The 27,086-nt window shown below is 37.8% G+C and overlaps 1 protein-coding gene across 2 annotated transcripts in view; it reads left to right on the plus strand.

Moving 5' to 3' along the window:
* The window catches only part of dync1h1 (dynein, cytoplasmic 1, heavy chain 1), a 136,575-nt gene that overhangs the window by 104,635 nt on the left and 4,854 nt on the right, over positions 1-27,086 (plus strand). Inside the window, exons 50-74 of one of the 2 annotated variants that reach the window (XM_048599652.1) lie at positions 536-655; positions 755-875; positions 1,128-1,323; positions 1,975-2,092; positions 2,271-2,486; positions 2,652-2,864; positions 3,614-3,741; positions 6,594-6,747; positions 6,836-6,982; positions 7,849-7,999; positions 8,336-8,589; positions 9,144-9,278; positions 9,393-9,487; positions 9,707-9,881; positions 10,804-10,879; positions 10,986-11,146; positions 14,338-14,449; positions 14,576-14,636; positions 15,033-15,156; positions 15,946-16,059; positions 17,652-17,822; positions 20,819-21,036; positions 21,254-21,357; positions 22,909-23,120; positions 24,830-24,983. In XM_048599652.1, the coding sequence (XP_048455609.1) occupies positions 536-655; positions 755-875; positions 1,128-1,323; positions 1,975-2,092; positions 2,271-2,486; positions 2,652-2,864; positions 3,614-3,741; positions 6,594-6,747; positions 6,836-6,982; positions 7,849-7,999; positions 8,336-8,589; positions 9,144-9,278; positions 9,393-9,487; positions 9,707-9,881; positions 10,804-10,879; positions 10,986-11,146; positions 14,338-14,449; positions 14,576-14,636; positions 15,033-15,156; positions 15,946-16,059; positions 17,652-17,822; positions 20,819-21,036; positions 21,254-21,357; positions 22,909-23,120; positions 24,830-24,983 (3,730 nt within the window). Of the gene's footprint in view, positions 1-535; positions 656-754; positions 876-1,127; positions 1,324-1,590; positions 1,787-1,974; positions 2,093-2,270; positions 2,487-2,651; positions 2,865-3,613; positions 3,742-6,593; positions 6,748-6,835; positions 6,983-7,848; positions 8,000-8,335; positions 8,590-9,143; positions 9,279-9,392; positions 9,488-9,706; positions 9,882-10,803; positions 10,880-10,985; positions 11,147-14,337; positions 14,450-14,575; positions 14,637-15,032; positions 15,157-15,945; positions 16,060-17,651; positions 17,823-20,818; positions 21,037-21,253; positions 21,358-22,908; positions 23,121-24,829; positions 24,984-27,086 lie in introns of both variants that reach the window. The other variant, XM_048599650.1, reaches the window with a different exon arrangement.

Consider the following 27,086-nt stretch of genomic DNA (forward strand, 5'->3'; position numbering starts at 1 on the left):
GGCCTGCTGTGTTCATCCAGTCCTGCACCTTGTTGTCTCGTCTTCCATTTGCATTAATTTGTCCGGCTTTGAGATCAAGTAAGCAGATTGAGCAATGACCTTGTTTCTGAATTTGACTTGGCTTAAAAAAAGTAATTGGATACTACTATCAGTAAAAATTGCCAAAATTTCCCTTTACCACCTCCTGCATGGTAGACTGTTTAATCTTTATGTTCTATGCTATAGATTAAACTGCAATTCAGCAAAGAAAGATGACTTTAAACATTTTGCATATTCTTTCTTAAATCCAATATGACTTTTTTTGTTACTCTTGACGGTTCTTCATTCTTTTTAAGAACATCATGTAAATATTCTCCTCATGGTTTTCTGTTGATGCATGAAGTCTTTGAATAGTATACAAGAATTCTGACATTTTCTTTTGAGTAAATGTATATTATAAACCTGGGATACTATTTCAAGATAATATTTATTCTTCTTAGATATGCTCTGTTAATAATTTGCTACTTTTAAAATAAAGTCCTTTCACTCATTCTAGGTTGAAGAATTACGGCGTGACCTGAGAATTAAAAGCCAAGAACTGGAGGTTAAAAATGCAGCAGCCAATGATAAGTTGAAGAAAATGGTGAAGGATCAACAAGAAGCAGAAAAGAAAAAGGTAATTTAGAAGCAAGGACACTTTTTTTTAATTGAAATGAGACTGAAGTTCGGAGACTAGAATAGATCGAGTAAGATACCTGTTACTCTGTTTTGATAGGTTATGAGTCAAGAAATTCAGGAGCAGCTTCACAAACAACAAGAAATTATTGCTGACAAGCAGATGAAAGTAAAGGAAGATCTGGACATGGTAGAGCCTGCTGTTATTGAGGCTCAGAATGGTTAGATGTGTTTTAAATTGAAACTTTTTTCAAAAATCGTAATGAACTTCATCTAGTATGCTGAATCTTTAGTAACATTTCATTTAGTTTATATTTTGGAACTATAATCCTAAAATTTTCTGTCTTTTTAAACAAGTGATTAACTGATCTTTTCTGTGTGCTTTTTATCTCTCAATTTTCTGTCTCCCCTAATCTTCATTTTCTCTCTCACTGCTTACTTGCACTCTGGTCTACGGTGCTGGTCTGATTTAGCTGTAAAATCGATCAAGAAGCAGCACTTGGTAGAGGTTCGTTCAATGGCTAATCCGCCAGGTGCAGTGAAGCTAGCACTCGAGTCAATCTGTCTTCTCCTGGGCGAAAGTACAACTGACTGGAAACAAATCCGATCGATCATTATGAGGGAAAACTTCATTCCGACCATAGTAAATTTTTCAGCTGACGAAATCAGGTGAATAATAAGGTGCACACAGCTGCTGGAGTAGAAGGAAATTTCCCAGAAGACCAGCTGGAAAATAAGGAAACTTGCATAACACTTGGTCATTTAATCGTTTGCTATTTGGATGTAGTGTTTATTAAACAAACAAATTTGAAGTTTGAGTGACTAAATGTACTGCTGGTTTTCAAATTAAAAATTTCCTCAAATCCCAGCAGCTGTGTTCACCTTTATCCTTTTGCATGTCCATTTAAAGCCCCTTTCTTTTCACCCCTCTATTAGCTGTGAGCTCTATAAAGAAGCAGCATCTTGTTGAAGTGAGAGCTATGGCCAATCCACCTGCTGCAGTAAAACTCGCTTTAGAATCAATCTGTCTCCTGCTGGGTGAGGAGACAAATGACTGGAAAAAGATCAGACAAGTTATTATCAGAGATAATTTCATCACCAGCATAGTCAACTTTAATACTGAAGAATTAAGGTATTCATTATTTTTATTTTAAAAGATCACATTTATCTTGCATTTTGACACTGTTGCACCTCTTCATTGCTATGCACCACCTAGTTTATACTAGCACTTTTTTTTTGTAGTGCTGTATCAATTGTGAAATTTCCATCCCTAAAATTTTGAGGGTAGCTAAATTAACATTGTTCATCTTTATTAATCAGTGATGTTATTCGAGAGAAGATGAAGAAAAACTACATGTCCAATCCAAGCTATAACTATGAAATAGTCAACAGAGCATCTTTGGCTTGCGGTCCAATGGTGAAGTGGGCTATTGCACAAGTGAGTAATTTGAGAGCATAAGAAATTTGATCGGAAGTAGTCCATACAACCCATTGATTGTAGATGATCTTTTGCTTCACCTCCACTTTCCCACCCTTTCACACTATATCTCAATTGTCTGAGACGTTTGTAGCCTTGCATAGTTGCTTTACTTTCATATAATTTTTTTGTTTCATAGCTTAATTATGCTGATATGTTAAAACGAGTTGAACCCTTGCGCAATGAACTACAAAAGCTGGAAGATGATGCAAAAGAGAACCAGCAGAAGGCTGATGAGGTTGAACAAATGATCCGTGACCTGGAAACCAGTATTGCTCGTTACAAGGAAGAGTATGCTGTTCTGATATCTGAAGCTCAAGCCATTAAAGCTGATCTTGCAGCAGTAGAAGCAAAGGTGAGTAATATTATAAGTAAAGCTTTCCTAATGCACCTTCTGTCTGTGTCATGTAAATATTTTTAAGAGTTAGGGTGGCTTGGATAGCAACTAAAGCTTGGATAATTTGTTGGGTTCAAAATATCATGTTTCTTTTATCAATAAAATGCATAAATTCTCCTTCAGGTTAACCGAAGTACTGCACTATTGAAGAGTTTGTCTGCTGAACGAGATCGCTGGGAAAAGACCAGTGAGACTTTTAAGAATCAAATGGCCACGATAGCTGGTGACTGTTTATTATCAGCTGCATTCATTGCTTACGCAGGATACTTTGATCAGCAAATGCGCCAAAATCTCTTCACAACTTGGGCACATCACCTACAGCAAGCAAGCATTCTGGTAATTTTAAATAGTTCCAGGAGTTTAAGATTATGTATTAGAGAACTGAAAGGTATAATCCAGTTGCTTGCGATCCTGTTGATTGGTATTCAAAATAGAAAGATTTTTATTTATTGGCAATTCAATAACTTGATTGTGACTTGTGTACAATTTTCATGAGTCTGGGAGGGTTTGTTCCCTACTTCAACAAGGTAAAGGATTTTCGTGTGTGTGTGTGAGAGAAAACGGTGTAATTGATGTGAGAGCCATTGTCAAGATCCATGTCTGAACCAACAGCATGAGAAAGAACACTAGGATACGGGAGTATCCCTATTTAGGTGCTAACTCAAAAGTAAGGACTTTAAGTTTAGTAATCCTCAGTTGATTATTTGAGGCAAATGCAAATTGTACGGGCTATATGGTTAAATGCGCAGGGAAAGTACATGTACAGCTGAAAGAGGTTTTATTTCATGCAGTTGTAGCACAGTTAGACTGAGAATATGGCCCAAGGAGAAGGGCTGATTAATCTGATAGAAAGACTTTCAAAACAAAAGATGAGATTCCAGTTAGAATAACAGTAACTGAGGGCTGCAATATTACTCATGAAGATTGAGTTCCCGTTATGAAGGGTTCTACGTTTTTGCCTCATGAGTAACAGTTTCTCCTGAACTTCTTAGTTTATTTATCAGCTACATAGAACCTGTTCTCTATTTGCGTGTATATGGGTCAAATTAATATTCCCAAAGTTAGTCATTGACTTTTATTTTCAGTTCCGTACAGACATTGCAAGAACAGAGTATCTATCTAATGCTGATGAGCGTCTGCGCTGGCAAGCAAATTCTCTACCCGCAGATGATTTGTGCACAGAAAATGCCATCATGTTGAAACGTTTCAATAGGTATGTATTAAAACATGTTTTGTTCATGGTTTTATTGGGGTTAATTAAAACTAGGGACTTTTCGCTTGATACTTCTGTTTTTTTAAGACAGCACTAGAATGGGAGTATTCTTGTAGCCAAAGTGTAAGATTAATGTTTGAGAAAATGGTTGAAACTGTGTTCTGACTGCACAATTTCTATATAAATGTTTGGATTGTAAAAATCAACACTTGTTTCAGTATTTTTTGAGATGGCAAGGTACCCTAGACTTGTACAGAAAACTCTTCTATATTTAACCTGTGGTCAAGCAAAGGTATTAAGGGAAAAAGTCCAAAGCAGATCAGCTGTTGGGGCAACATGGTGATTAGTGGTTAGCACTGCTGTCTCATAATGCCAGGAACCTGGGTTCGATTCCACCCTTTGTGCAAACTGCACACAGACAGTTGCCTTTCTTCCTGTGTCTGCGTGGGTTTCCTTCAGATGCTCCAGTTTCTTCTCAACAGTCCAAAAATGTGCAGGTTAGGTGGATTGGCCAGGCTGAATTGCCCGTAGTCTCCAAGGATGTGCAGGCTAGATGGATTAGCCATGGGAAATGCAGGGTTACAGGGATAGGTTGGTGCGGGTGAGATGCTCTTCATAGGGTCAGTGTGGACTTGATTGCCCGAATGTCCTGCTTCCACACAGGCATACTGATTTCATTGGTGGAATATGCTGAAGGGGCTGAATGACCTACTCCTGTTGTCTCTCTGGATGAATACACATTACTGAATTTGTGAAAGGTTATGATGTTTCGTACCTCACTTAATTTTCTTACTCATTGACACTTCATGTCAGGGCATATTTTTTTAAAAATTAACTTTTAAAGCTCCAAACCCCTCAAGTCATCTGATGAGGTAATGCCAACACCATTGTTGGCTGAAATACACTCCAGGTAGTTTTTTTTTCCTCTTTTACACTCAAAATCCAGGCTCTGAACAATTCTTAATTGGGTGAATGAATGATTGACATAATTATAAGAAGCAGTAGCGTGAAATCAAAATGAAGGATTTAGCCTTAAAATGTTCGGCTAACTTGGACTGTGGAGTTTAATCTAAGAACCAAAATGATGCTTTGGATCAGAAGGTCAGAGGGTTGGAGGAAAGGTCCAAGAAAATCTGTTTTTCAATCCAAACCTCCTCCTCACCTGCCCGTTTCTAGCTTTAGCAGAAATTGGAACTTGTATGGGTGACCAATATGTTCTAATTAGCCAGGTTAGAATTTACTAAATAAAAGATTGCAAGCTTCATTGTAGTTTTATTCTGGAATTTAGTTGCTGTTGACTGGGTTTCATGGGCATAAGAAAACCTGGCAGCTACATGGAGGCAAGGAATTGGTAGATTCGGGAGGTGTTTTGTTACCACTTTGTGGATCCAGTTATGTGCCGCAAATATTTTGCAATCCCATCCCAAGTGAACTTCTGGCCTCCATTCTCCTCTTCTCTCCTCACCAAGAGGAATAGGAAGAGATGAGACGCAAGGTGAGACAAAGATCTGTCTGGGCATAAGAAAATGACTAGATGGGAAGAAAGCAGAAGTATGAGTCTTGAAGTAGAGGATCAGCCATGATCTCACAAAATGATGGTGTAGGCTCATTGGGTAGGTGTCCTGTTGTTGCATCTGTGTTTTGTGTTTCTATGAATGTACTCCGCTCGCATCCTAATAGGATAAGGCTTTATTAGTTGCACAAAATACTACTAAAGCTTTTCCCCTCTGGCCCAGAATGCTTAGCTACTGTTTCAAGCAACTGGACTAGTACTGAGAGAATCTATTTTTCTGACCAAATCCGTGAACCTCGTTTTTTTAACTGCTTTTTCTAATCTGGAATCAGATTATGTTCCCTCACAGCCTTGGTCCAATTAGTGATTGATATACTCTGCAAGTTGTTCTCAGCTGCACTTAATGTAACAGTTCTCAAATCTCCATGTTCAGCTTCCAATACAATGCAACATCAGCAGGCAGAAAATTGAGCCAGTGTCGCTGGTGAAATTCAATGTTTAGTTTTCCAATTATGAGAAAAACAAAGGCTTTGCTCAAGCATGTTGCGTTCTACTTTATTTGAGTGGTTTGAACCTTTGCCATTTGACCTAGGATTTTTTTTTGTCCAAACCAAAGCGAGAATATTCTGTACCACTGGCTTGGCTATAACTTAATTTAAATTGCACCTTCCTCTCATCTTGAAGCCTAATTTGTCTGGCTTAACTCTCAAAATTCCTTTGCTCACTGAACACAGAATCAGTCTCCCCATAGTGTGGAAACGGGTCATTTGGCCCACTGAGTCCACACCATCCACCCAGATCCAACCCTCTACTTGTAACCCTGCATTTCCCCTGGCTAATCCACCTAGCCTACACATCGCTTAACATGGGCAATTTCCTATGGCCAGTCCACCTAAGCTGCACAACTTTGGACTGAGGGAGGAAACCCACGCAGACACGGAGAATGGGCAAACTTCACACAGTTTGCCCAAGTCCCTGGCACTGTGAGGCAGCAGTGTTAACCACTGAGCCACCATGCAGCCCCACGGATTCACATGCTCAATTCTTAAACTTCTTGGAGCTCACATTCATCCGTTGGATTGCTTAGATATTTCTAGTCAACCTATTCAGACGTGATGGTATATGTATGGAGCAGGTGGGACTTACCACTGGGCCTGAAGGTCCAGGTTAAAACTCTGCATCACAAAAGCCTTACAATGAATTTTTCATGATAATATTGGCTCTTTTATATTGAACATTGTGTAGTTTCCAGCGATATACTCATTTAAAAGGAATTGGGTCTAGTTTATGATTTTATTACATTTAAATTTACCAATTAAGCATTTCCATTTTTGGAAAGGTACCCGTTAATTATTGACCCATCTGGTCAGGCCACTGAGTTTATAATGAATGAATACAAGGAACGCAAGATTACTAGAACCAGCTTCTTGGATGATGCCTTCAGGAAGAATCTAGAGAGTGCATTGAGATTTGGTAACCCACTACTTGTCCAGGTAAGGAGTAAGAGTACATTGTGAAACAATTTTAGTTTTGTCTTTGTTAGCTTCTGCAGGTTTATTGTGCCTGTCCCTTTAATTCTAGGATGTTGAAAGTTATGATCCAATCTTGAACCCTGTGCTGAATCGTGAAGTTCGCAGGACTGGGGGTAGAGTACTTATTACTCTTGGTGATCAAGATATTGACCTATCACCATCATTTGTCATTTTCCTCTCCACCCGAGACCCAACAGTAAGTCACTGAAATTATTGACTAATTATGTATTTTCACAGGGCTATGCAAGTTTCTTTCCGTTGCGAGACAAACGTTAGTCATTAAATTGTTAGAAATAAAAGGTCTTTTTTTGGAATTTGTTGTTTTGATTCAAATGCATATTTAATTTTTCGGCAATACTGGATTGTTTCCTTATGGTTTCAGTTTTGGAAATCTTCCCATATTTGAGTTTCAAATTGACTTTTGAAATATTTTGACTGCTTTGAACTAGGCTGCACTGATGTCATCCACGATTACATTAAAAGCATAAATTTTGAAATGTCGATGGGCAATTTTTTATTTGTTCATGACATGTGGGTGTCACTGGCTAAGCCAGCATTTATTGCCTGTCCATAATTGTTCTTGAGAAAGCGGTAATAAGCTGCTGCAGCCCTGAACTGCTGCAGGCCTTTGGGGACATAGATCCAAAGTGTCGTACTTAATTGAATTAAGTCAGAAGTCACACAAAAGCAGGTTATAGTCATCACTTCACCTGACCAAGGAGCAGTGCTTTGAAAGCTTGTGTTTTCAAATAAACCTGTTGGACTATAACCTGGTGTCGTGTGATTTCTGACTTTGTCCACCCCAGTCCAATATTGGCACCTTCACATCATGGCTAAATCAAATTAAGTCAAGGCTCCTCTGACAGTCGTAACTTTTGCAACAGTCGCAATAAATTTCATAGCAATCCCTGGGTCTGTACTTTAGTTCTAGCCTTTGAAGTGGCGAGGAGTAATTTAGTGAAGGCAGGGAAAAGATTTAAATTTTAGGATAACTTATCCTAATAGGTTAAATTTGAAGTGAGTTTAAGTAAAAATAATTGTCGTTCACATTTTCTCTTACAGGTTGAATTTCCACCAGATCTGTGCTCTCGTGTTACATTTGTTAACTTCACAGTAACACGTAGCAGCTTACAAAGCCAATGTCTAAATGAAGTGCTAAAGGCTGAGAGACCAGATGTAGATGAGAAACGTTCAGACTTACTGAAACTGCAAGGTTAGTTTTGGGTGATAACTGATCCACTGGTGACTATTTTGTAATTAAACCTTAATAAATAAACTATAAAAGTTCTCAGCAATTCTAAGTAAAATGTAAAATTAAAATTACTTCCCAGTTTTTCTTGTTTGAACACTTATCCAGGCAGAAGTGATTTAGTGGTTTACAAATTGCAACCAACTTAATTTAAGCTTTTATACGTTGTGTACTTTGTGGCTTTATCTTCCTTCTCATCTATTTACTAAAAATAGTAACTTTGTTCTCTACCATTTTAATATAATTAAGACCGTTGGTCAGAAAGGTGGAATTTTGCTGATTTTTTTTTTTTTTGGACAGGTGAATTCCAACTTCGCTTACGCCAACTGGAGAAGTCTTTACTGCAAGCTTTGAATGAAGTTAAGGGTCGTATCTTAGATGATGACACAATCATCACTACACTGGAGAACCTAAAAAGGGAGGCAGCAGAAGTCACAAGGAAGGTTGAAGAAACAGACATTGTTATGGCAGAGGTGGATGCTGTCTCCCAACAGTACTTGCCACTTTCTACAGCATGTAGCAGCATCTATTTTACTATGGAAGCACTAAACCAGGTATTATAAAATTTAAGGTGTAACTTGAACTGAAGCAAATGTAAATTGTTGGTTTGCATGCAACTATGATTTAATTTTTTCAATTAATTTGTGTAGGATGGAGTTGTGCCCTACTTTTAGAACAAACTGGGACATTTTTGAAATGGGTAAACATGAAAAAGTAGGAATAAAATCTTTCTTTCAATTTGATGCATTCCCACACAATATCTTTATTATGCACTGATCAGTTGATTTAGAAGACTGAGGTTTAACAGTGTGTTTTGGAATAGTCAATTAATCAGTTCCCAGTCAAAAAGAAACCAGGAGAGGATTTCAAATCATCTTGGACATTGTAATGATGCCTAGTATTAATCAAACAAACCGTGGCATTACAAATATGTTATTGGATCCACTTATTTTGTTACACCTTGATAATTATCAAACAAAATTTGACGTTTTTTTTGCTACCTTTTGTTGAGAACTATTAGAATTAAGAAACTAATGAAAAATATGATTTTACTTTATGGATAATCCAATCAGATTGTTGATGATATTGTTCATACTTTGTTCAATAGATTCACTTCCTATATCAGTATTCTCTTCAGTTCTTCCTGGATATTTATCACACTGTTCTGTATGAGAATCAAAATCTGAAAGGAGTTACAGATCATACACAGCGACTTTCTTTCATTACTAAGGACCTTTTCCAGGTATATATAAATAGTCATTTTTAAAAAAAAAACAAAAAAAATTTGAAACTGAATGTTTGTGAGAAGACAATTTTTGCAAGCATGTTGATAATATACTATTTCCTAATGTCATAGGGAACATTTAACAGAGTTGCACGCGGTATGGTGCACAATGATCATATCACCATTGCAATGCTCCTGGCTAAAATTCGCCTCAAGGGCCTCACTAGGTAAAAGATTTTTTGTTTGCCATATGTGATTCAGGTTTAATGTTTTGTGATTTTATTTTTAACAATTAGCCTTTTTCCAAGCATTTTCTGTCTAGTCTAATTTACTGCATTCCATGGAAAGTTAATGTGCAATTGTTTACTAACAATTTATTTTTGTTAAATACATCCCATGAATGTTTATATTTCACAAATCCAAATCCTTCAATTTGTTCTATGCAGTGAACCATCATATGACTTGGAGTTCCACCATTTCCTTCGTGGTCGAGAGATTGTACTGAATGGTTCATCGGTGTCTAAGATAGATTACCTCACAACAGAACAAATAGAAGGCATGGAGAGACTGAGTCGTTTACCTGTCTTTTTTGATCTAATTTCCAAAGTTCAAGTGGACCATGTGAGTTACATTTTGAACAAATTAGTACCTTCTAAATACATTGTCTCAATTTGATCAGTTTGCAGCCAAACTAGTTGTCTGACTTTTTCTTGGGGTGGGGAAATAAGTGAGGCCGAGAGCACGCTGTTCACAAACAAGCTCATCAACCATCAAATTTGGCCATGCATATTTCAATAAAGAACAGTTTCTAATTTGGATTGGTCAACATTGCAATGCTGTGCATGCATTACTCAATATAACACCAAAAGAGGTTTGTTCTTAACAAATTGGAATAGTTCCATCTAAATTTAGAAAAACTCTGGAAATCTGTTTTGTGCTTCAACATTAATTTGTGCCCTCAATTTGTCATGAACCTTTCTTCCCCTCCCACCCCAAGAAAAGCCAGACAAATTATTTCATTTACAAAAAGTGAGCTTGAAATAGCTAATCTAGTTATATTAAAACTTCAATGCCACCTCTAATTCAAATCTTTTACCAGCATAATACAGCATTCTATACATTGCTCAAATTGCATTGTGATATTTATCTTGATGCTTCAGAATTTATTCTTTCGTGGATGTAAATGTCACTGGCACACCCAGCATATATTGCCCAATCTTAATTGCTCTTGAGAAGATGGTGATAGTAAGCTGTATTCTTGCTATGGACCATCTGGTATAGGTATATCTTCTTCACTGCTGTTTGGATTGTGATATGCACTAAAACCCAAAGTATTCAAATGCAAAATATTCATGTAACATGGAGTTCCAAAAAGATGTTGCATTTGGAGCGTATAGTTGTTTCTACTTTTACAATATTTTAGTTCTTGTTCTACAAAAGGTTTTCTTGGCATTTTGAATAACTCAATTGTCTTTACTTAAAAATTAACATGTTTCAATTATTGAATGCTTTTTTGGCCTATAATTATTCTTTCTTACTGCAGCAATTTAACATCTGGCTGGAGAGTAGTTCACCTGAACAAACTGTGCCTTATCTGTGGACTAGTGAGAAACCTTTAAGTAAGCAACAAGCTTCTAATCTCCACATTTTGAGTATGTGATATAGAATTTATTCATTTTAACTTTTCGAGCCAGATTACTTTACTATTTTTTTTCCTTTGTCCAGCTCCTATTGGGCAGGCTATGCACAGACTCCTGCTTATCCAGGCTTTCCGACCAGACCGCCTGTTGGCAATGGCTCACATTTTTGTGGCCACTGTTTTGGGAGACAGTTTCATGTCAACTATTGAACAGCCATTAGACCTGGCAGCAATTGTCGACACTGAGGTAAGAAATACCATAAGATGGAGCAGAGTAGGCCATTCGATGAGATCATAGTTGATCTGAATCCTTAATTCCACTTCTGCCTTTACCCCATAACCTTGATTCCCTTACTGACAATTTTTCAAGCTCGTCTTTGACTGTGCTAAATGACCCAGCCCCTCAGCCCTCTGCAGTAAAGAATTCCATGGATTCACCACCTTCTAAGAGAAAATTCTTCCAAGGGGAAACAATCTTTCAGAATCTGTCCTATCAAGCTCTAAGGGTTTTCTATGCTTCAGTAAGGTCTTTTCATTCTTCAAAACCCAGTGAGAACAGGGCCAACCTACTTGGCCTCTTCTTTATAAGGCAATACCTCCATATCCAGGATAAATCTAGTAAACCTTCACTGGACTATCTCCAGTACCAGCATATCTTTCCTCAGAAGGAGACCAAAACTGTTCATAATATTCTAGGTATGCTAACTAGTGCTGTGTATAGTTCCAGCATGTTTATACTTCATTATCTTTACCTTTTGTATTCCCTATTACCTGCTGATCTCGTACACTAGCTTTTTGTGATTCATGCTTGAGAAACCCCGAGTCCCTCCATGTTGCACCTTTCTGCAGGCTTTCTCCAGTTAAGTAACATACAGTTCTATTCTTCCTATCAAAGTCCACAACCACAATATTCCATCTCCTAAGGTTAAGCAAGTGAACAAAAACTGTCTATATTTGTATCTAGACTCTGTCATCCTCATTACTTGTCTTCCCATCTATTTTTGTGTTGTCTTCAAACTTAGCAACAGTACATCCACCTGCCTCTTCCAAGTTATTAATATTTATTGTAAAAACCTATCTCCAGCATTAATCCCTGTGGCACACTAGTTACAGGTTGTTATCCTGAAAATGCCTCCCTTTTCCCAACTCTTCCATCTATTAGTAAACCCATGCTCTATCCATGTTAATGTATCACCCCAACACATGGGCTCTTTCATACTAAGTAGTCTTGTGTGTGGTTCTTCACCAAACATATATATTTTGGGAATCGCATCCACTGGTTCATCTTTATCCTGCTTGTTAACACCCCAAAGAATTTTGCTAGGCATGATTTTTCCCTTCATGAAGCCATGATGGCTGTGCTTAATTATGTTTTGTTTTTGCTGCTTTTGCATCCTTTATAATAGTCTAAAATTTTCTCAGTAACAGATGTTCAGCTAACTGGCCTGTAGTTAGCTGTTTGTTTGTGTCCCTTTTTGAATAAGGGTGTCACATTGACACTTTTCCAATCCTCTGGGACTTTTCCAGAACCTAAGGATTCCAGGAAGACCAATGCATCCTCTATCTCGCTGTCTATCTGTAGCTACTTTCCTTTAATATGCGAAGGTGCAACCGCTAGGTCTAGAGGACTAAGCCCTGTAAGCTACACAACTGCCCCAAGGTTCCATGTGTGATGACTGGTGTTGGCACATCAATCACTGTTGACCTTTCGTACCGGAAAGAAAATTAGATGGAATGCTACTTACCAGCTTACAGCACAATCCGCTTCCCTAGAATATATCAATATATGTTTGTTTTTCTCTAGTGATGGTTGGATGCTTAGTTATTGTATTTATGTCCTCTCCTGCCTGCCCACCCACCCACCCCTGCGCTCGCTCTCTCTCTCCCATTGCCACCACTTTTGTCCTGATTTTAGTAGTTTTGGAAAGCTTATTACTGTCTTCTACCATGAAGACTCATAGAAAGATTTTATTAAACTGTTCTCCAATTTCCTGGTTTCCCATTATTGTTTCTCCAACCTAATTTTCTAAGGGCCCTCCTTTCTTTGTCTTTCATTCCTTACTCCTTTGTCTTTCTGCCCCTCCTCCCTTTATTATTTATATGTAACATTATATAACATTTCAAGAGCTGTTTTTTACACATTTTTTAATGTGTTTCCGCGTGTCATATAGTTGCACAGCACAGACACACACCCTTTTGATCCCACTCATCTGCACCGCCCAGTTATCCTGAACTGGTCTAATCCCATTTGCCAGCTGTTGGCCCATGTCCCTCTAAACACTTATTCGTGTACCCACCCAGATGCCTTTTAAGTGTTCTTATTGTAACCACCTCCTCTAGTAGATTGTTCAATATGTGCTCCACCATCTATTTGAAAAAATTGCCCCTCAGGCCTCTTTCAAATCTCTCCGGTTGAACCTATGCTATCTAGTTATGGACTCTGCTACCCTGGGAAAATGATCTTGGCTATTCACCCTATGCATGTTCCTCATGACTTTATAACTCTATACAGTCTCCCTGATGCTCCAGGGGAGAAAAACACGGCAGCGTCTTCAGCCTGTACTTATAGCTCAAACACTCCAATCCTGGCTACCATCCTTTGTAAATCTTTTCTGCACCGTCTCGAGCTTAACAACATCTTTCCTATAGCAGACCAGAATTGAATGCAGTATTCTAAAGTTAGCTTGACCAGAGTCCTGTACAGCTACATTGTAACACCCTGACTCCTATACTCAATGCACTGACCAACGAAGGCAAGTGAGCCAAACGCTGCCTTCACCACCCTGTCTGCCTGCAACTCTGCTTTCAAGGAACCACGCATCTGCAGCTCTAGGTCTCTTCGGCAACACTCCCCAGGACTCTATTATTAACTGTATATGTACACCCTGGTTTGCCTCACCAAAATGCAACACCTCGCATTTATCTAAATTAAACTCCATCTGCCACTCCTCGGTCCATTGGCCCATCGGATCAAGGTCCTGTTATACTCGGAGATAACATTCTTTACTGTCTACTACACCAATTTTGGTGTCAGCTGCAAACTTACTAACGATATCTCCTGTATCCTCTCAAGTCATGATGTAAATGACAAAAGCAGTGCTTAGGAAATCAAATCCAAATTACCATCCATTTTTCACAGCAGCATCTGGCAATATTCAGAAGGTATCAAATAATGGATTTCGGTTCTCCTATCTCCTGTGGTAATTTAGTGTTTTTATCCATTTCCAACAATTTTGATATATATGTATAGGTAATTAGTCATGATTTTTGAAGTACAGACGATCAGTATTAAGCTCAACCTTTTTGGAATTATTTCCCCTTTTCATCCTGTTTGTAGTCTGTAGCAAAATAACTTGTATGACCACCTGTGTGGGTATATTTTTGTGGAGGTTATTTCTCAATGTCTCCTGAGATTGACCTTGCTTGTTATCCTTTTAGGTGAAACCAAACACTCCAGTGCTTATGTGTTCTGTACCTGGTTATGATGCTAGTGGGCGTGGAGAGGATCTTGCAGCTGAACAAAACACCCAGATTACATCTATTGCTATTGGTAAAAATTCTACTGTTTCAGTAAATAATAATTGATTAGTGAAATACAATTGCATTTTTATTTTGTCATTGACACCTTCCATTCAGCTTTTCATTGTTTAATTATTTTAACAAATCTACAATATAGGTTCTGCAGAGGGTTTCAACCAGGCAGAGAAAGCTATTAATACAGCTGTCAAATCTGGAAGGTAAGTGAAGTTACCCTGCATATTGCACTAGTTGAATTTGCAATGTACTTACTATTGGAAACACTCAGTATTTTAATGTATTTGCATTGCATAATTTGATCAAAATTTGTCTTTTATGTTCTCAACATCAGCACTATTCACGTTTAAGAATTTGTCTTTGTGTTGTGTGAGTGCGCAAACATTCATACGTGTAAACAAAAACTAGTTTTGCTAATTTAGAAGTTATATCATAATGTCTGGTACACTTTTTTACCCTACAGTCAAGTGAATATGGATATGACAAATCAAATACATTGGACTTAGCGTTGACCAAGAATTAATGACAAGTTATTGGATTTGTGTCTTTTTATTGTCTCCAAATGGCACTTGTAACCAATTTTATTTTAAACTTAATAGATGGGTGATGTTGAAGAATGTACATCTAGCCCCTGGTTGGCTCATGCAGCTGGAGAAAAAGCTGCATTCCTTACAACCCCATGCTAATTTCCGTCTCTTCCTTACTATGGAAATCAATCCTAAGGTAATTTATTGCACATAATCTGAGTATTTGAACTTCTGATAAATTGGTTGTGCTGTTAGGATACTTCAAACCTTTTGCACAGTTTCGTAAAAAGATGTTTTTAGATTAATTCAGTACAGCAGTCAAAACAATTGTTGAACATCCCCACACGTTTTGGTCTCTTTTTAACAAACTATAAATTCTGTCACTCAACCAAGATGGAAAAATAATACCCAATCTTGACAATTAGAGCATAAGAAATAGGAGCTGGAGTAGACTATATTTGATCCTTTTTATGTGTGCTATACGTTCAACAAGATCATGGCTGATGTACCTCATGTTCACCTTCCTGCACTGTTCCAATAACCTTTAATTCTTTTTTGAAATTGGTTAATAGATTTTTCCGATACTAAATTGAAGTGTTTAATGGCAGTAATTTCTCCTGTGTATTTACAAAAGATGGTCATCTTTTATAACACAGCACGCTATTGATTAAGAAAGTGGATTAGTTAACCTGTTAGTATGTTGTAACAACTGGGAAATATGAAATCAGCCCAGTGATGGTCCTGTAGTAATGTCCTTTTGAAAGAAACATCAATCAAATATTTTGAAATACATCTTGAATTTTTTTTTTAAAAGAAAGTGGACTGGCAAATACAGAATGAACTGATAGTAAATCAAATTTTAGTATCTGATCCTTTAAAAAGAATACCCTGAGTTTTTAAATTCCAGTGTCATTGCAGGTGCATCTACCTTTATAAGAGTAAAATAATGTTGAGTGTTACAGTAACGTTTAACTTTTGTTTGCAGGTTCCAGTGAACTTGTTGCGAGCTGGGCGTATATTTGTATTTGAGCCACCACCTGGTGTGAAGGCCAACATGCTGAGGACCTTCAGTAGTATCCCAGTTTCAAGGATGTGCAAAGTAAGAATAAACTAGGATTCGATCCCAGTATTTTCTTGGAGATAGTGTACTTTGTATTGACAAGTCAGTCAAATTCCCCATGCTGGATAGGCAAGAGGTTACTTATAAATCTGATCATTAGAATACAGCTGACCACATTTTTGAACCTTACGTGGTGAACAAAAGTCAGGACGTTTCTATGCCTGACATGTTGGACAGTGCAAACATAAAATGAATGTATTGTCATCTTCCTAATTGTCAAAGAAGTACAGAGTGCACATTGTTACAGTTGTTGAAAGATCATAATTACTTCACTTGATGTTTGCTACTTTGCAAGCCAGTATGAGTGACACCACATGGTTGTCACAAGCATGCATTCTGATTCCACTCGGTTATGATGTGGTCGTTCCAGAGTTAGGACAATGGTCATCATTTGATTGAATTCTAAGGTGTACCTGCATATATTGTACAAGTATTCATTCACTAACACCATTTGCCTTTGGTTATTCGTACCCAAAGTCAATCCATTTGGCCTGAACATTCAGTACAAGCACAATACACCCCATTGTCTAACAAATATTTGCAAAGGGACCAGAAAATTCTGTTTGGCACTCTACAATTTATTTCTTTCTTGACTTAAAGTTGCCTGGTTTAGTCTGCTGTTGATTCTGTATTTTAAGCATTAGACAAAATGTTTAAGTACACAAAGCACAGAAGGAGGCCATCTGTTGGTACTGGCTTTCTGTAAGAGCAACTCACTTAGTCTCACACTCCTGCCTTTACCAAATTATTCAATTCATTTTTGAAATCCACAGTTTGGTCTGCTTCTACCAGCTTGCTGGATAAAGCTTTCCCTCATGATGATGTTGGTTATTTTGCCAAACACCTCAAATCAGTGGAACCAGTTTGTCCCTATCTAATCTATCAAGTTCCTGAATAATTTATTAACAGCATTCAGCAAACCCTGCCATCAGTGATTATCCCCAAGTTCCTTTAGAATTGTACTGTTTCATATTGCCTCTCCTCATTCTTCTTACCAAAATGAATTACTTTGCATTTCACTGCATCACATTTCACTAGGCATTTTTCTACCTATTCTAACAGTGTCTTTCTGAAGTTTAACACTATCCTCCATACAGTTCACAATACGTTGTGTTAATCTGTAACTTTTGCAATTGTGCCAGTACAACCAAGACAGTGTTTATTAATACTAGTCAGGCAAAGCGGAGGCTTTTACATAATCCCTGTAAATATATCTGATATGTATCACTACTTCAAATATTTTTTGAAAGCCTATGTATACCAGATCAGCACTTTGTTAGCTTATCAAAAAAAGCTCCAAGTTAGTTAAATACAATATACCCCATTGTCAACTGAGTTGATTTTCCTTAATATGCATTTTCCCAAATATGTTAAGTTTGTCCTGAACCTCAGCACCAAGGCTAAAAAGATTGACTTGTAGATAGCAGACTTATTTTGCTGTGTGATTTGTACAATTTAAATTGATACACACACAAACCAATTCTTTGACCAAGTTGACTGTTAGTTTAAATATTGTATAAGCTTACAAATCGCCGAGATTTTTAACTCCGTTTATTTAAATGTTACTCTAGTCACCAAACGAGCGTGCACGCCTGTACTTCCTTCTGGGTTGGTTCCATGCCATTATACAAGAACGGCTGCGATATGCTCCTCTGGGTTGGTCCAAGAAGTATGAGTTTGGTGAATCTGATTTAAGATCCGCTTGTGATACTGTGGACACCTGGTTGGATGATACAGCAAAGGTAAATTCTTGTTGAAAGTATTAAACCTATCGCAAAGCAAAATAGCTTTGAAATTGTTAGAATTCTTGCTTTTTTTTAAACAAAAACTACCGTAATTTTAAAAAAACAAAGAACTGCGGATGCTGTCAATCAGGAACAAAAAGTAGTTGCTGGAAAAGCTCAGCAGGTCTGGCAGCATCTGCGAAGAAAAAAAATCAGTTAACGTTTCGGATCCGGTGACCCTTCCTCAGAACAGTTCTGAAATGTTAACTCTGATTTTTTTCTTCACAGATGCTGCTAGATCTGCTGAGCTTTTCCAGCAACTTCTCTTGTTATTGTAATTAAAAGGTGCACCAGATGAGTTTAACTTGAGGCTAGGGTGAAGTAAAAGTACAGTCGGTTCTGCTATAACACATGTTTCTTCAGCGTGAATTGGCTTTAACACAATCGAAGAATTTAGACAGCAATTTTACAATGCAAACTTTCCTTGCCTCTATTGGCTACAATGTGATTCCAGACCCATTAGTTTAAATGGCATGGCTATTGCTTGATTTTTCTTAATGCGAGATCGTAGGAGAACGGAACTATCGCATTATATTGGAACTATCTGCACCGCTTTGAGTAGGAAAGGGGTCATTTGTTTGTTCCATGTTCCGAAGCAAGATAAAAGTGTAGCCCTTAAATGCAAGTTAAGGAAATCACTTCGAGGTCAAACGTTTTATAAGTGCTGCAGTTTAAATTAAAGACACTGGTTGATGTTATTTTACATTTCCAGCAACTAAGGTACTTAAAATTCATCACTTTGGATCTTTTCAGAACTTAAATTACGGATGTAACTTTGTAGGATTTACTAGCATTTGCTTGTGTACAACTTTTCAAAAGTAGATCCCATTTGGTATATCAATGTTTGTTTAATACAAACAGCAATTTGTATCATGAAGGGAAAATATATTATAGCATTTCTACTTGTCTGCTTTGAAATTTTGTTCATTGCACCTTTTTATTGCAGTCCAGTATCAAGCCACCTGCTTTTAGTTGAAATTTACTGAGTTTTTCAATTCTTTACAGTGCAATATAGCTATTAACAGTAATTTTCCACTCTAACTTTAAAAAAGCTTAGTGAGTGTATTTTATCTGCCTGATATATGACAACACGTTATAATTCTATTTATTTTAATGCTTTCGCAGACAGTTCAATGTCTTGTTTAAATTTCTACTTTTATCTTATGGTGTTATTCTGCAAATGCAAGAGGTTATAAAGCTGATTAACTGTCACGGACTCAAACCCAGCAAAAAAATCCAAAATTGATTTTGTATGTTCATGTATAAATTTGCATTGCTTTCAGCAAAGAAAAACTGAATCACTAAGACACTTTGGGCATTAATTTGTATAATCATCAAATTGAGTGAACATAAATAAAAAGAGCGGTTGCTTTACAATTTTCTGGATCAATATGTTGAAAAACCCACTAAAGTGCAAGCCATCCTAGACTGGATATTGGGCACTGGGAAAGGAATCGTTGGCAATCTTGCTGTGAGAGATCCCTTAAGGAAGAGTGACCATAATATGATGGAATTTTTCATTAAGACGGCCAGTGACATAGTTGATTCTGGTCCTAAATCTAAATAAAGGAAACTGCAGCCATGTGGGGCATGAGCTAGCTATACTAAATTGAGAAAAGTTACTTTAAAGGATGACAATGGATCGGTAATGACAGATGTAAAAAGTGCCTAGAAGAACTGCAGCAGTTGTTCATTCCTGTCCGGGACAAGAATAAAATGGGAAAGGTGGTTTGATCGTGGCTAACAAAGGAAATTAGGAATAGTTTTAGATCCAAGAAAAGGGCATACAAATTGGCCAAAAAAAGCAGCCGACCTGGGGATTGGCAGCTATTTAGATTTCAGCAAAGGAAGAAAAAGTGATTTAAGAAGGGCAAAATAGAGTATGAGAGCAAGCTTGTGGGGAATATACAAACTGTAAAAGCTTCTAGAAATATGTGAAGAGAAAGGGTAAAGGCAAATGTAGGTCCCTTTACAATCAGAAGCAGGGGAAGTAATGGGGAGCAAAGAGCTGGAAGACCAATTAAATACATGTTTTGGTTCTGTCTTCAATACAGTTCACTTTATCCTCTAATCTCTCCTGATGGTAAGATACTTATGCTAAATTATACCTCCTGAATTTGGTGATCACGGCTTAAGAATGTGGGGTAGGCTATTTAGTACTGAGGTGGTGAGAGAAATGTCTTCATCCAGAGTGTGGTCAGCCTGTGAAATTATCTGCACTAGAAATTGAGGCCAGTAGTTCTTAGGGCTAAAGGGACCAAAGAGTATAGGGAGAAAATGAGAACTGGCTGCTGAGTTGGATGATCAGCCATGATCATATTGAATGGCAGAGCGGCTACAAAGGGCTGAATGGCCTACTCCTCTTTCTTTCTTTTGTTTTACTTTAATATGATTGTGGCTGAGCTTGGTTTTCAATTCCACTTTCTTTCTAATTCAGCTTTAAATATTTTCAGTGATAGGTGCATTCACAACCCTCTGAGGCAGAGAATTCCAAAAATTGTAACTCCTGGTGAAGTGATTTCTCCCAGTCCTAAATGATTGTCCCCTAATCCTGAAATTGCTTCCTTGTTCTAAATTCCAACTGTGGAAACAGCACCTCAGTATCTACTCTGTCAAGCCCCTTTTATATTTTTGAATGTTTCAGTAAGATTCTCTTTCAATTTTCTAAATTCCACAGTATGCACCCAATTTAGGGAATTTCTCATGATAGAGCAACCTCTTCAGTGCAGGGACCAATCTGGTGAATCTTCCCTGAACATTTGTAATCATTTGTAATAACTGTATGCAAGTATCAGAAACTATTGTAATACCTACATGTTGTACAATAATTACACTTTTTTACGGCTGGTAATTAATTTGCCATCCCAAGCCCCTTGAGTGTTAAATAATGTACTTTCAAATCGCAAATATTCTGAACTTCAGTAACTTAAAATAGACTGACTTGTTTTCTTCAGGGGCGCCAGAATATTTCACCTGATAAAATTCCTTGGGCAGCTTTGAAAACCTTGATGGCACAGTCCATATATGGTGGGCGTATTGATAATGAATTTGACCAGCGGTTGTTGAACTCTTTCTTGGAGCGTCTCTTTACGACTGCTAGCTTTGACAGTGAATTTAAATTGGCATGTAAGGTTGATGGACATAAGGATATTCTAATGCCAGATGGCATCAGGTAAAAAATCTTTCTAAAGTCCATGTAATCATTGCTTCAATTTTAAAAATATATATATATATATTTCATGTTCAAAGAATACTGACTTTAGAAAAAATAAAATTGATACTTTTAAAAAGTAATTGCTCAAAACACGCTTTCTTAATGAAATCATCATTTGATAAACTGTTTTTCCCATTAACATTAATTAGCCAGTGGTGCATTCTTTTTAATGCAGACGAGAGGAGTTCATCCAGTGGGTTGAGTTGCTTCCTGACACTCAGACACCATCTTGGCTAGGTTTACCAAACAATGCTGAAAAAGTGCTTCTAACTACCCAGGGTAACTATTAAGATGTTCAAGTACTGAACTTTGCTAACTTTTTTTTATAATTAAATTCATAGTGCTGTGATCTGAAATTATATATTTAAACAAATGTTACAAGTTGTAATTTCACATGTGATGCACTCAAGCAAAAATGGTTTTTCCCTCGTTTTAATGCCATCACTTCACTTTGTTTCTCTCACTTTGCTAACTGTTCTATTCATCTTGTTTGCTTTAGGTATTCTCCCAGAGGTTTTATTTTAGATGTTTCTCCCTCTCCTCGTGCACCTTCCCCCCCCCCCCCCCCAAAAAAAAAACAGAGGGGGGAAAAAACGTTTATCACTTATGTTCCCATAAGTGTTTCCATTAGTTCTTCCCTTCACCCATCCTCCCCAAACTACAATGCTCTGAAAATAAACATCTGGCCATTAGAACATTTGAAGTTTTCATTATGTAACTAATCTGGTTTATTGCATTTTTTTATAATTCTTTGGACCCACGAAGAGCAGTGTGTAGCCTTAGAGGAAAGGAATTTTCTTGTAATTATTATTTAAAACTCCTTTATTAGATGTTCAGGTTTACGACATTGTATATTCCTTACCTCTTCATCTTCAGAGATTTGAGGAATAGCAAACCACATAAACAATTCTTTAATTATAAAACATTAATTTTGGTCTAGTGTAGCATAAGTTAAATATTGTTGATTAACCCAGGATGATGGCTTTTTTAAATGGTAATGTTTAAAAGATATTTTAGATAAGAACATATTCCACACACAAACCACTCTTTTTATAAAAAAACAAAATTGTGTCTCTTTTTTAATCTTTCTCCTCTCTCCTTAAAAATATGCCCCCGTATTGAAATCCCTCACCCAAGGGGAAAGACACCTGCCATTCACTTCATCTATATCCCTCATAATTTTATAAACCTCTTATAAGGTCACCCCTTAAGCTTGTATACTCCAGTGGGAAAAGTCCCAACCTATCCTCATAACTCAACCTTCCGTTCCCGGCACCATCCTGGTAAATCTCTTCTGAACCCTCTCCAGCTTAATAATATCCTCCCTATAACTGGGTTGCTAGAACCTCTGGACAGATTTCTCAGCAGATGCTGTCTCTTCACTGCTGTTCACAAAACTAATCGGCTGTGAAAGACTTTGTGCTGTTTCTGAATCTCCTTTGTCGAGTTTGTGGGTATACTTGGGCAAAATCATACTTTCTTTGATTACATTTGTTCTACTTCTGACATGTTTTCCTGTGCCCTGTGTAGCAACATATCCATTAACACTAAGCTCATTATTATACAGACATATTTTCATTCATTTGTCTGATTATTAGCCTGAGTTTACAAAGTTTTAATAGACACTATTATGAAGCATATTATTGAACTGGTTTCTGAGTATCTTTTTTTTAAGTGTACTTGTCCAGTCGTCCTTTTTTTTTTTAAAATATAAAAAGGCGCTTTAACTCTTGTAATACTTTAAATTGATTTATTTTACTACCTGCCTCTGGTGTCAGTTACCTCCTTTAGTTGGACAATCTTTAATCCCTTGACCATTATCTGGTTCAGGCACTGATATGCTCAGCAAAATGCTGAAGATGCAAATGTTGGAGGATGAGGATGATCTAGCTTATGCTGAGACAGAGAAGAAGCAGAGGACTGGCTCTACTTCAGATGGACGGCCAATTTGGATGCGAACGCTTCATACCACAGCATGCAATTGGCTCCAACTTATTCCTAAGTCACTCAACCATCTTAAACGCACTGTTGACAATATTAAGGTAAGAGATGTGAAATATTGCTCCATTTTGAGTCTTGCCTTTTAGGTTCTCATCCTAGTGCCAACACGTGGCCCTAATCAAAGCAAATTAGAACAGATAACTATGGTGTAATATTCTTTGTCCTTCTCAATTTCTTTGAGCATGAATGAAGGTCATGAATAAGGCATTTGTACCTGCCTCTCATTCAATAAGACAATGGCTAATCTATCTTGGCCTTGAATATATTCAATAACCTAGTCTCTACTGCTGTTTGGGGAGAGGTTGGGGATCATTTCAAAGATTATCGACCCTCTTGGAAGAAATTTTCAATAGGAGACCCATTAATTTGACACAATATCCCTAGTTCTAGACACCCCAACAAGGGGAAGCAACATGCTTTCAAAAATACCTTATCAAGACACCTCAGAATCTTTCAAGAAGATCGTGTTACTTTCTTTTAGCTCCAATGATTTTAGCCCCAACCTGTTCAACCACTCCTTCTAAGACAACCATTTCACCCTGTATATGACCCACTAAACCTTTGCTGAGCTGCTTCCAGTGATGTCTCCCTTTAATTAAGTAGACTAAACTGCACAATGAAGTCTGATAAACATGGCCTGACAATTATTTTTATATCCCCTTAAAAGCCAGCATTCCATTTATCTTCTAATTACTTGCTGTATCCTGCTTGCTAACATTGTGATTTCATGAATGAAGAAACCCAGATTCTTCTGTACTACAGCATTCTGAAGGCTTTCTCCATGTAAAGAATCTGTTGTTCTACACTTTCCTCCAAAATGGGCAACCTCATTTTCTCTAATCTTCCTCCTCCTTGATCAGCTCAGCAATTTATCAGTGTACCTACAAGGGTTCCTCCTCTTATCTCAAACTGTTAACCTCCTGAATCCTGAGCCTCTGTCTATGATTCATGCAAGTTATATGAACAAGAAACCAGAGTAGACCATTCAGCCCTTCAACCCTGATCTGTAGTTCAATAAGATGGTGATTGGTCAGATTTAAATGTCAACTTTACATTCCTGCATACCTTGATAATCTTTCTTTCCCTTGGTAAAGTAGCAGGAAGTTGGTAACTAAATTAATAGAAGGAAATGCTGGAGATAAAGCCTGGAGTCAGAAATGAACATCACAGAAACAGACCCTTCAGTCCAACTGGTCCATGCTGACCAGATATCCTAAATAAAATCTAGTACTATTTGCCAGCATTTGGCCCATATCCCTCTTAAACTCTTTCTATTCATATAACATAACTATTTCAGATGCCTTTTAAGTGTTCTAATCGTACCAGTCTCCTCCACTTCCTCTGGCAACTCATTCCATATATGCACCATCGTCTCTGTGAAAAAGTTGCCCATCAGTTCCTTTTAAGTCTTCCCACTGTGACCTTAAACCTGTGGCCTCTAGTTTTGGACTCCCCTGCTCCCCAACTACTTACCCTATCCAGGCCCCTCATGAGTTTATAACCCCTATAAGGTCACCCCTCAGCCTCCTATGCTCCAGGGAAAATAGCCCCAGCCTATTCAGCATCTCCCTGTTGCTCAAATCCTCCAACCCTGGTAACATCCTTGGTAAACTTTTTCTAAACCCTTTCAAGTTTCACAACATACTTCCTGTAGCATGGAGACCAGAATTGTATGCAGTATTCCAAACAATTCAAAGCTTTAAGGCATTACAAATTGAAGGAGCATTATAAAAATGTTTGTTTTTTTTAGGACCCATTGTTTAGATTCTTTGAAAGAGAGGTTAAGAGTGGTGCAAAGTTATTGCAAGATATTCGCCAAGATTTAGCTGATGTAGTACAAGTATGTGAAGGCAAAAAGAAACAGACCAACTATCTACGGACACTAATCAGCGAGATGGTAAAAGGTAAGGATGCTAAATTATTTTAAATATTGTATAAACAGCATTTAAAATTGTATAATCTTTGTAACTGTGACATGAAATTCTGTAAATAAATATAAATTCAAACTTTTTAATTATGGACATCGTGGAATAATAGAGTAGTATTAGTTGGAGATTTTAATTTCCCCTGTGTTGATTTGGGCCACCCGGAGTGTAAAAGGCCTGGACAGGGTGGAATTTGTCAAATGTGTGCAAGAAAGTTTCCTAAATCAATATGTTAGAGGGCCCTACTCGAGAGTGTAACACAGGACCTCCTTAGGAAATAAGGTTGGGCAAGTGACTGAAGTGTCAGTCGGAGAGCAATTTAGGTCCTATGAACATAACTGTCTTTAATTTTTAACGTAGTTATGGAAAGAGATTGGACATGTCCACAGGCTAAGGTGCTAAATTGGAGTAGGGCCAATTTTGGAGCCATTAGGCAGGTTCCAGCAGAGGTCAATTGGGTGAGTCTGTTTGAAGAAAAAGGAACGACTGGCAAATGAGAGACTTTTAAAAGTGTGATATGAGGAGTCCAGGGACAGTATATCCCTGTTTAGGGTGAAGGGAAAAGCTGGCAGGTTTAGGGATTCCTGGCTGATGAGGCTCTAGTCAGGAAAAAGAAGGCATAAATTGGGTTTAAGCTACCAGGCTCAAGATGACGATAAAAAGTGTAGGAGTACGTAAGAGGGAAATTAGAAGAGCCACAGGGGGGTATGAGATGAATCTGGCAGATAAGATTAAAGATAATGCCAAGTGGTTCTGTAGCTATATTAAGAGTAAAAGGGTTGCCAGGGAGATAATAGGTATCCTTAAGGATCAGCATGACCGTCTGTGTAGAGCCACAGGAGATGGTGAAGATTTTTAATGAATATTTCTCTGTTTACGGAGGAGAGAATATGGATGCCAAGCAAATAAGGGAAACAAGTTACGGTTGTTTTGGACTGCATATATATTACCAGAGAGGAGGTGTTTGCAACCTTAAAATGCATTTAAGGTAATAAATCCCCTGGGTCTGATCCAGTCCATCCTCTGATGTTGTGGGAGGCTAGGGAAGAAATTGCAGAGGCCCTTGCAGAGATTTTTGCTTCATTTTTAGCCAGTGGTGAAGTTCCAGAAGCCTGGCGGGTGGCTAATGTTGTTCCATTGTTTAGGAAAGGTAGAAAAGTCCAGCCAGAGAACTACAGGCTAGTGAGCCTGATATCAGAGGTAGGCAAATTATTAGAGAGGATACTGAGCGACAGGATCAACCAACATTTGGATAGTCAGCATGGATTTCTGTGTGGGAAGTCATGTCTGACAAATCTGAGTTTTTCGATTGAGGTAACCAAGAGGGTAGTGCAGCGGATATTGTCCATATGCAAGGCCTTTGACAAGGTCCCACACGGCAGTCTAGTCATGAAAGTAAGGTCACGTGGGATCCAGGGAGAGCTAGCTAATTCAAAATTGGCTCGATGGTAGGAAGTAGAGGGTGATGGTTGAAGGTTATTTCTCAGACTTGGAGGCCTGTGACTACTGGTGTGCCACAGGGGGCGGTGCTGGGACCTTTGTTATTTGTTATTTGTGTAAATGATCTGGATGTGAATGTACAAGGCATGATGAATAGGTATCATTGATAGCAAAGAAGGTTATCAAAAATTAGAGGGATCTTGATCAGATAGGGAAGTGGACTGAGGATTGGCAAATGCAATTCAATACAGGTAACTGAGGTGTTGCACTTTGGAAAGTCCAACCAAGGTAGGACTTGTACAGTAAATGGTAAGAGCCTGAGGAGAGTTGTAGAAGAGAGATACCTAGGAGTACAAGTACATAGTTTGTTGAAAGCGGCGTCACAGGTGAATAGGGTGGGTGAAGAATGCATTTAGCACGCTGGCCTTTATTGGTCAAGGAATTGAGTATAGGAATTAAGATGTTATGTTACAATTGTATAAGTTGTTGGTGAGGCTGCACTTGGAGTATTGTGTACAGTTTTGGGTCACCCTTTTGTGGGAAAGACATAGTAAAACTGGAAAATGTGCAAAGAAGATTTACGAGGGTGTTGCCAGGACTAGTAAGCCTGAGTCATAGGGAGAGGCTGGCCAGGATAGGACT

The sequence above is a fragment of the Rhincodon typus genome, chromosome 8, assembly GCF_021869965.1.
Source record: "Rhincodon typus isolate 14 chromosome 8, sRhiTyp1.1, whole genome shotgun sequence".
Taxonomy (NCBI): domain Eukaryota; kingdom Metazoa; phylum Chordata; class Chondrichthyes; order Orectolobiformes; family Rhincodontidae; genus Rhincodon; species Rhincodon typus.